The sequence below is a fragment of the Ylistrum balloti genome, unplaced genomic scaffold (assembly GCF_031769215.1).
Source record: "Ylistrum balloti isolate Yb309-2 unplaced genomic scaffold, AGI_CSIRO_Ybal_v1 Utg371162, whole genome shotgun sequence".
Taxonomy (NCBI): domain Eukaryota; kingdom Metazoa; phylum Mollusca; class Bivalvia; order Pectinida; family Pectinidae; genus Ylistrum; species Ylistrum balloti.
Window position 1 is genome coordinate 232,296 of NW_026782635.1, and position 11,065 is coordinate 243,360.

Here is an 11,065-nt window from a genome sequence, read left to right on the forward strand (position 1 = left end):
CTTATTGTATCTAAATTGAGAGGCACACTTGTCCACAAGTGTAATCAAGCAAGTGTAATCAAGCAAGTTAACAACAGTGTGACACACCAAACAGACTTCATGTCAGTTTTTATGAAACCATGTAACATTATAACAGGAACAGTTTATTTTCTAAATTTAATCCACGACTTAAATTTCACGTTGAAAACAGGACATTGAAGTGAAGGTGTAGGTGAACAATCGTGATACAGTCGAGTAAAACGTCGTTAGGAATGCGCGTGCTTAACACGAAAAGGTATTAGATATTGATTGGCATGGAGACTATGGGATATACTCTATTAAATGTGGAAGGCGAAATGCAACTAAAGCATATGAAGGAAGAGGGGAGCTTTATTTCCCCCAAATATCATCTATACTCAATTAATATTAATTAATATTAGATCTCAATATCATAAAGAAATGAAAAATTGTTTAAGTCTTGCGATATAGATAAAAATTCATTTGACGAAAACGCATTTATTTTTCAAGTCCTGTAAATATTAAATGATATTGAATATTGTATAAAAGACACACAAGTAAATCGCACCTTTCAATACAAATTTATAGTTAGATTAGAGCCAAAAAAATATCTAAACTTCAGCATGCAGCTGGAACTCGGCAGTGATGCTAAGGGTATAAATGTTGAAATCTAGGAGGCGACTAAGGAACATTCAAAGTGATCGAAAGAAAAGTCAAAATCTAGACAGGGAGGTGCACTAGCTCCATCATTTGATAAATTTTGTAATTTTCATGTCAGATAATTTTGAACAACGCCTTCTAATCCAATAATTGTTTTGATATAAAACAATAAATTGAATTCGGTTCAAATCTCATGAAAGCCAGATAGACAAACACAAAGCAGAATGGATGTCAAGGGAATTATAAACATATTAATTTACAATATATTATTTTATACATATTTTGTACTGTAGAAAATAAAAGAAAAATTTGTTTCACAATTCCTGCACGTATAAAAATATATTTGATTAATGAATAATGCGGTCCAGCAAATGAAGTATTCATCTGCATATCGTCCTGATATGGCGAACTCAAGAAGTTGATTATACATTAAACTTCACAGCGAAGGGATCTGGTTCATGTTAACAACCAACAAATGCATTAATCATGTGATAGTATTCGAAATAAAAACTCTATCCTGTGATTTGTTCCTCAAGCTTACAAAACTTTAGCCAGTTGTTGATTAATTTTCGACAAAATATAAGAAATAAATATATTTTATATCATTTTCGTAAATTTTTGGCAATCAGAATTTCCGAAGACCTGGTATCATAACCGAGATTGATATACCTATACCAGTAATCATGTACTTTTTTCTTTTTGGATTTCTACCGTAAATAGATCTACACTTTGTCTCATCACTGGTGTAAACAGATAAATGAAAAAATACCAACATGTGAACATAAATATAATGCAAGCTCAAATTCAATGAAACTAGGGCAAAATATGAACAAACGAAATATTTACAAACTCCGATATGATTTCACCAACCGCTATGATCCCAATTATCTACTGTTCTCTGTTTAGATACCACTCCATTGTACAGGTAGGGATTCTACATGTAACAGTACATTAATGTGAATCCCAACAAGTATCTAAATGTAGGTATACAATGATAATGTTTCGGACTCTCGTCACCACGAGAATAGAAAAGTTATGTATCAATAAACTGTTATGTAAAAAAAGTAAAAACTACAACATGTGACAAATATAACAAAAATGTTAAAAATTTCTGGTCGATTGTTTTGATATTAGTGATAAAACAATATGTATGGAACTTTATCAACCTTCTCACTCCAAGCCATATCTTTTCACAACATATATTCTGTTTTACTTTCAGTGGAGTTAAGAGTTTTACCTTTCGAGAAATTCGCCTAATGTTTACAATAAAACACAGATAATAGTCCACAGGCCGTACGGTAATAACTATAATTAGAAATGTTCCCTGGATTTGATTCATCGATTAACTTATAACATTGAGTAGAGTACTCGTGTTGATCCGTACTGATGTGTTTTGTTTTTTTCAGTATATCATGTCACATGACTGAACATTTACGTTTTTCTTCATTTTTCTTTTTTTGGTCTAGTAACAACTTCTCCCTGACATCTTGGCCAGATCTTTGCTGTTGTATACCAGTCCATCCCACACATTTTCATCGCTGTCAACAATCTGCCTATAGTTGCCTCCTCTTGGAAAGTATCTCTCCAACAGTGAAGAAGAGCTGTCAACACTCCTCTGATGTTTTGGTGATAGTTTACCATTTGCTGCTCTATGATTGGAGGTGATAATCCGATCTCTAAGTAGAGGTTGTAGAACGATATATCGATGTAGTTGATGATTTGTTGGATTTCTGAATCAGTTGGAGATCTACCCAAAACCTCTGATGGTACTATATAAAACAAAGAAAATAATGACACGAAAAAATAAAAAAAGGAGTCAGGAACTATTGCGTAATATTTAGCTATAACATAAAATCTTCTAAATCATTAAAACCACAAAACCAGCACCGGTAATAAAATATCTCTTTACATATCTTAATAAGAGATGTGGGCTTATGAAAACATAGTTTCTCAAATAAGTTTTCATGTTCTGATGTTTCGCTACCCTTCAAAATATAGATATCTTCATGTCTGCCATAAATGCTGGGCAAAGTGAGAGTAAGTCTTCCTCGAACTCAGGTGGAATATTTTTCATGGAAGGAGGGGGCTGGGAATGCTTTATCACAATATTGACCTTCTGAATCCAAGATCTAACAGTTCTTTTTTTGGAACGGGAAATGATCACATTATTATTATTATTCCTAATGGAAAATACCACGTTTTGGCTTATCTCTTTACGCGTGTTGACATCAGGTTATATTTCAGGAAATTTTTATCGTTATTCATTGATATCGTCAATGGAAAGGGCATCAAATTTGATCAATTTTCTTAGTTAATGCTATGTATGATTGAATCAGATGGTTTTACAATTAAGCATATAAGGATACTTATATCTAAAAGATTTAGAATTCAATAAATATGGTTCTACATTTTCTTACCAAAAGGTCCGTTCTACATTTGCATTATTTGCAGATATCTACTTCTCATGACAACAACAAACGTGACTAAACTATAATGGGTTAGCTGTTAAAATCATTGTGATAGTGTCTGAATCGAACCATTATAACCTAATCTAAGACGGAATCAACTATACGTAAACTGGAAGTCTAAAAAAAACAGTCTAAAATCAAAGGGAAGTACAGGTGTACTATGAAAATGATGTAATTTTCTCCGTACCTTCACCTGGTGGTTCCGCTTCCGTTTCGACCATTTCAACAACGCGGTCAGTTGCCATGCCAACGTTCTTCATAGCCTGTGTGATGTGTTGAAACGTCTGATTCGGGTAGGCATTGGACCAATTCAGAAACAGTTTGGTGATCAGAGTTACTGTCGATAAGCTTAACAAATCATTCTTAGCGTAATCGATGTCTGGTATAGGAACACCAAGCTCTGTAAACAACAGCTGATATGACGAGGCGCTTACTAGACGGGACAGACGACCAAGTTCCCGCGGCGTTGGCCTTCTGTCAGGAAACGTTGTGTCCTCATTTGCCGGTTCTGAAATATAACCATAATATAATTTATTCAACTTGAAATAAAGGCCAAAATATGACGATTTTAATAAATAATCTTTTTAGGGTAATTTAGAGATAATTCAGCACATGGTAAAATAAACAAGGACGAAAATTAACAGGTTTTGCAATATTGTTGAGCCATTAAACTGACATGTTAATGAATTAATATAATCGTTTGTATGTAGACATATACAATATATGAAAATGCTGATTGCTCAATTCGTCTGGTTCGATATATTGAAAATAAATCCACAAAAAACGTAGTTTTCATGAAGCTTAAGCGCTTTCAGTAATGGTTTAGTAGCTATATACATATTTATAGATATATATATACATACCACTTATCGATCTATGCACTGGAACTCGTACGGAATCCTAAAACAAACGTTAATGGATAATTTACTGCGTGTATATACATTTCAGAAGTTTGTTGTAGTGGATAGTGTGTGGCCGAAATGTTGCAAAAATGTGTAGACTATATCGTATTGTGTTCTTGCAGGAAAACAAACAAATTGAAAGCATGTCTCAAATATGTCGCGTAGTCAATCCACAATGAACACAAATAATATATATATAATTACTACAATATAACAGGTTTTGATGTAATAAAACCCAGAATTTTAATGCAGGTGCATTGGTTCTTTATCTGAAACACTCCATCACGAAGTCATGTCCATAAGTAAGACAAAAAGATAAAAACAATACAACAGGGAACTGTAATTAAGATTTGATCGCTGACGTGTTAATACTAAATAATAAGTTTTATACCTGTGTGATATCCCAAAATTTGGCGTCTATTCTTGACAGAAGGTGTTGCCCTAGACACTCTACCCCTTTACATGGAACGCCCCTCTCTGAGTGGATGACGCCGAACAGATCTACAGGGGTGTCATATGGACCCAGGAAGAAGTTGCAGTGTAGTTTGTATGTATGCTGAAAGTGTTGCTGGTTACTCATTTCTAAAGCGTCACGAAGAATCCTTTCGATCGAGACCTTGACAAGTTTGCCGCATCCTTCGGGAAGAACGGTTTCCGTTCGGCTGAATATTGTCACGGCAATGGTGGACCTCTCAGGCTGCATAGACAGAATAATTCCGCAGAGGTCGTTGATCTCGAAACAACCGAAACCTCTATAAAGACACGCGTTACCGCTTCCTGGTCTCATCTGATCCATTTCAGTCGTTATTTCGAGGCTTTGTGTTGACAAAGATGTCGATGTGTACGTCCTGAGGATCTCGGCGAAGATTCTGTGAAACAACTCATCAGGTACATAAACATCGTTGAATACTAAGCATAACGCCTTAGAAACAAAGAACCTTCTCTTTAGGCGGGTGACCTCTCTTGTTATTACATCGATGTTCTGCAGTTCCATAAGTTTGCTGGGGATTGTATACTTCTCACTGAACCGTCGATGTTCAGATTCGGATCCTGACAACTGCATTTTTACTATCAATCCAAATTTTTCCATCAGCGCCAGAAGAATGGATTTATGTGGAATGAAATCTTGGTTCTTCTCCAGACGTAAGAGGCCTTCAATCAGTTCCTGTGTCAACTCGCCCTTTGTTTTGTACAGTTCCTGGTCCCTGGCCATTAAGAGGTCGCCTTCAGTGAGAAATTGGTCATCGGTAATCAGGATACTGAAGAAATCGACAAGCCACTGGGGGTCGTTGATGACGTGGTCAAACTCCCGAAAATATATTACTGACCTCGTGCAGTGAAGATATCTAAAAGAAATGCATTAATTTACCCCAAAATTAACCAATGATCTGATGCAGTGAAGGTACTGAATGAAGACGACATCGAGCAATATCAAGTTGATTTCCTATTTTTAAGCACAGCAAATTTTGACTGTTGTTTGTTTTTTTATGAATATCATATAACTATCTAGCTTAACTTTTTTCTTGGTGATAATATTGTATGAGCTGTGCCCGATGGCGATGATTGTGAGCTGTTCCTGGTAATGATACTGTGAGCTATACTTAGTGATGATGCTGTGTGAGTTGTGCCTGGGAGTAATACTGTGTGAACTGTGTCTGGTGATGATAGAGTGTGAGGTGGTGTACCTGGCGATAGTGCTGTATGACCTGTGCACAATGCGATGCTGAGTGAGTTGTTACTGACGATGATACTGTGAACTGTGCCTGATAATAATGCTGTGTGATCTGTGTCTGGTAACATACCCTGTAAGGCCTACCTGGTGTTGATACTGTGTGAGACATGCCTGGTAAGGATACTGTGTGAGATATGCTTGGTGCTGTATGAGCTGCGCACTCTGTAATTTGTGCATGGTCGTGATGCTGGGTAAGCGGTCCTTGTTGAAGATACCGTCTGAGCTTTGCCTTGTTATGATTCTGTTTGAGCTGTGCCTGGTGTAAGTACATTGATAGCATCTCCTGATTATGATAGTGAATGGATTGTGATACAGTATTGTCCACAATTGTTGATGATGTGGTTAGATGTGTGTTTGTGCCTAGTGGTGATACTATGTGATATTTGTCTGGTACCATGTTGATGATACCATGTTAGCTGTGCTTGATGATAATTCTGTATGACGTGCTTGGTGATGCTGCTCTGTGAGGTGTGAGCCACGTCTCAGACAGTATCACTACCAGACAAATATCACACAGTATCACCACTAGGCACAAAAAACACATCTAACCGTATTGTCAACAATTGTGGACAATACTGTATCACAATTCATTCAGTATCATAATCAGGGGATGCCACCAAAGTACTCAAAAAGTGTGGTCGATTTGCATTAATGCGACGAGAACGAATTTAAGTTATAACATTCCATGACATTTGTGTAAATATTTTTTATCAGTCATTATTGCTAAGGTATAACCCAGAATCACCTTACTTAGAATGATTGTATAAAATGACACAATATCAGATTTCAGTTCAAAGAATGAACTTTGATAATTATATACAAAATACCCTCCGGTCTATAGGGTTTTGTGATTAAGAAGTCTCAATGTCCTACTGAGACTAAGGTAAAGTTATAGTGAAACAACTCGAGCTCTCTATTACGAGAATTATTATTTTTGTGTGTTATAACCCAAAGGAGACGAGTAATTATAGTACAGTTAACACAATAGTATCTTCAGTACTTACCTGTATCTCAGACATCAAGCATTCAGCGTTTAACAGTTAGATTACAATATATTCGTGCCTTGATGGGATAAGATTTGTTTCATAGATTCGATAAATGGATAATGCAGTATACAACTTTGATAACGTAAGATTGTTTAAAGGAATGTTGGCTCTCAGCATCAATTATTGGAAGCAGGTTTTATATATCTATTGATTATTGGTTCACACATACTTACTCAAGGGCAAGTTTGATCTCATTAACATCGGTCAATGGCGCTGGAGATGATTTGTTCATCTCGATAATCTCTTCGATTGTGAGTATTCTTTTTCCTTTTTCTCTTAATTGATGTAGGTCCATCTCGAGTTTTAACCACGTTGTAGGGAGTTGTCTGTCCCACTGATCCTGATGAACAGCTGCCTCTGTGATAAGACCTCTTAACATTTCTAGGTCATTATCTTCATCGCCGAGGCTGTTGTCGACTGTACAGAACTTGACAAATCGGTGCACTGAGAGTTCAGGGAATTTTGAGATACTTGACCGTATCATATCTATCTGTTTGTCGTGGTCCTAGAATGAAAAATGTACGACACACGTAACTTTCAAAATATTCATGTCTGGTGACTTCACCATTATTGACAATTGTTATTTAACAATGGCATTTTTTTCAAACAGAAATGAAAAATATCAAGGTTATTTTGAATGACACATTGTGGATCAAGATTGGTCATGGTGGAGAACGTTAACACTCAAACGTTTCTTACAGAAAAGAGATATGAATAAGGATTTGCACCGCAAATTAAACATCATCATAAAAACAACAAACGACAAAATTATCTAAAACAAATGAGTTTTAGTAGAGCAGATATATACTGATATTTTTATCACATACCTCGTTTTCCTTCAATTTATCCAAAAATGTACCGACGAAAATTATCGGTGGAGCATACGTTCTCGTTTGTGGTGCATTCAGTTGACACGAAGAAAACGTGCCAATGATTCTGATCCATTTTTTCAGGCGGACTGTATAAAAAGTAAATAAATGACGGATAATGGAACAATAATCTGCACGTAATAGTAACAAACAAAAGTAGACAACATAATCTACGAAAATGGTGGTAATTTTGAACATATAGTGAACAGATATGATGGAAAAAGGAGACGGAGACGGTTTCTCAAGTAAAACCGTGAATGTATATCAGTAACTATACAACGAAACACGCAGGTATAGTTTGACTCTGTTTATCATACCACAGTTATATATCAAAGCTACAGGTTTGGCGTAGAAAGTGCTGCTCTATTAAAAATAATTACACGTTCTTAATAGTACATTCTTTTCAAATGAGAATCAGACTCTGAGGTGACCTAGATACCGCAAAGCAAATAAATGCTGGACCATTTTGTGACTAGCAAGGATCTCAATAATACGAAAGAAACTAAATATCTTAGCTAGCCTCTCGAAGATAGAAGAGAAGCATTCTCCGAGGAAGATGCTGACTGGCCATTCAACAATATCCCTCAGACCTCTTTAGCATACATACACATACATAATCTGCAAACTACATAAATACTTAATATATACACGAGCTAGTTCGGCAGCATACAAAAGTGGAAAACAGAAATATGGCCATATAAAACAGAAAAAAACATTTATCATTAAATGAGGATAAGATTACGAAATAGTCTTTGCCAAGTAAAGCTTTGACGGTACATTTTAAAGATCATAAGAAGTTTCAAAATCTATTATTAAAATAACACGCGCATTTTTATATAAATATATTAAATAAATAAAGAAATATAATATAGATCTTCAGCAGAATTCTCCCTTGTATATTCTTATGTTAAATCAGAAAAACTAGGATACAAAAAGACAGCACGAGAGCAGAGAACATAAATAATTCTATAATACATTGTCGATTTGTAATAAATAGATACGAGGCTCTTTTTGTTGGGGTCACTAGTAGGATGATTGTTCTGTAGATGACCAACTTAGGTAACTTTGGTTAATATTTTAAGCCGCTAATCAAACGGCCTTTTCACTCAGTTGGGGGTTGATTTATTTGCTAGCCGCGAATTTGCTGGTTTTTGACGATTCAGTATCAATAAAGTAGTTTTGTTAAATGATTCAGGCCTGTACTAATACATGTTGTATACAATCACCTTTCAGTCACTTACCCGTTTCCAGCTTATTTCTGAGAAAATCTGTCAATCTGAAGACTAGTAAATACACGCCATGTGACGAAATAAAAACATTGTGGGAAGCCTGGAACGACATGTGTCCACCCATATCCCACAGGGAGAGAAACGCTAAGTCAGTGTCAGCATATCGTGAAGCCCGTAAGACTGCTATTGCCTCTTTCATTTGTTCCTTTGATAGTGATGATAAATGCTCTCGAATTCCTGTGCTGCTTCCGGCCACTAATAAAGTAAATTACTTAGCAGTAATCGTTTTTACAAATGTGGTCTGAGCACATGTAGGCATCGCAGTTGCAAATTCGGAGCATTTGAACAACATGTCAATCTTAAGTACTCCGTTTAAACGTACAAGACATATGTTCAGCGTTCTTTGGTTTTAAATTCATCATTTCTAAAACCGTTTGAGCCATTCCTTTTTAACTTTAATTTTCTCGACAACTGACATTGTGATTATATACAAAGCCTTTTGATTACTGAACAAATAATTGCGAAGTACGGAAAGGATAAGAAAAGAAAAGCAAAATTTTATGGTGAATTACACACCTGTGTGGTTATTTTAAGAAATGCTCTCAGTTCTTATTGTATGCTTAACCAACTGTATTATATGTAAATTAATTTATTGATTTACAACATTTTACGAAAATTTGAAATGGTCTTACTTGTGCTTATTTTGCTGTAAATATTTAATTCAAAGAGATGATCTAGTGTCACCTGTTTTACATTTCCTCAGAGGTATCTGGGTTAAAGCATCGACACTCAACTAACTTTGTTATTTTCTCCACGAAGTAAGGCATATTTAGTGCAAAATGATACAATATAAATCTGAGAAAAGGAAGAAAAATACTTAAGTATCGGTGTTTCTTAGTCCATTCAGAAGTACACATACACCTTATTGAGAGGGACGTCTCTCGTATTAATTACGACCCTTTCTTTTATTAAAACGGATAACTTTTATCTATTCAGATGATGATAACAAAGTATTCATTAATCTCGTGGAATTTATATATTCCTAAAAATAATAAATACGTACAGGTGAACATTTGCTTCTTTCTTAAGCTGTCGACGTTGGGAGGTAATTAACACTCCAAGTTTGGAATTACTATTTTGCGTTTTATCACAGAACTGATAACGTAAACTTTTCAAAAGATCTCGAACATTTTATTCAACCAGCTGATCAGAGTAATATCATGTGAAATGTAATGGAGAATATTGATGTTCCCTTTATGAACCCGCATTTGAAGCAGATAGTGTACAAAGGTCTGCTCTGGTCAGAAACTATACGATTCATATTTCAAAATCAAAATCAAGACATATAATATGTCTTTCTTCAATTTAATATTTTTTGATGGTACGGGATACTTGCGGACTGATCATATTACATATGTTCTTGATTAATATTATGTCTTCAAGTTTAACATCAGCAGTGTTAGTAGCTACAATATGCTAAATCGTTTTGCAGGCGGATCTCCGATCAACGCCAACAAATGAGTGTGGCTTAGTTATGTTAAAAGATTGGAGCTAATTACCTTTACCACTCTAAACCTACTGTAAATTACCATTTCTCAAACTAGTCCTTGCTTCCTGGTTTCTCACCACAGCTCCCAAACGAGTCCTCACTACATCATTTGGTGACCGACTACCTTCATGCTTCCATGTTCTTGAATTCAAGTTGACTGAGAAACAATCAGGACGTAACACAGCCCCTACAGTTGGTTCTCTCGACTCGAGGTTGACAGGTTCTTTCTGGAGACGACGACATACGGTAGTTTTCCCGGCGCCTTCAGCGCCAGTGAATACCACGCGTATGTGTCGATATTTTTCCGTGAGTCCGTCGTATAACGCTAGATACTGATTAAAATGCCGTTTAACTAAATTGAGAGAGAAAAGAAATAATGCACCATATCACCGTTATCTCAAAGTCAATACCTTAACAACAACAAAACAAATTTTGCTATATATGTAAAAATGTTTCAAGACACGGTGCTAGGTTTGGAATCAGATCACAAGTTGTATTGAAAAATAAATTCTTAATGTAAAAATAACATTGTTCTGTCAATCAATAAAAGCTTCATCCTGATTTTCGGCGTACACATCACTCATTTTATTGATATCGTCATCATTATTGAACA

The 11,065-nt window shown here is 35.6% G+C and overlaps 1 protein-coding gene across 1 annotated transcript; it reads right to left on the minus strand.

Annotated features, from left to right (window-relative positions):
• Positions 1–465: 465 nt before the first annotated feature.
• On the minus strand, positions 466–10,818 carry LOC132561169 (uncharacterized). Its single transcript, XM_060225896.1, has 8 exons — positions 10,493–10,818; positions 8,916–9,158; positions 7,633–7,763; positions 6,979–7,310; positions 4,419–5,373; positions 3,989–4,025; positions 3,313–3,633; positions 466–2,426 (listed from the first exon to the last, which is right to left on the minus strand). Exons 2-8 carry the CDS (start codon positions 9,100–9,102, stop codon positions 2,101–2,103), a joined length of 2,289 nt encoding a protein of 762 aa, XP_060081879.1. The 5' UTR covers positions 9,103–9,158; positions 10,493–10,818; the 3' UTR covers positions 466–2,100.
• Positions 10,819–11,065: the final 247 nt, after the last annotated feature.

Coding starts and splice junctions, on each gene's coding strand:
- LOC132561169 (XM_060225896.1), bottom strand. CDS start 9,102: ATGAAAGAGGCAATAGCAGTCTTACGGGCTTCACGATATGCTGACACT. Junction 7,764..8,915: donor CAGAAATAAGCTGGAAACGG/GTAAGTGACTGA, acceptor CTTTTTATACAG/TCCGCCTGAAAAAATGGATC. Junction 7,311..7,632: donor ATAAATTGAAGGAAAACGAG/GTATGTGATAAA, acceptor TTTTCATTCTAG/GACCACGACAAACAGATAGA.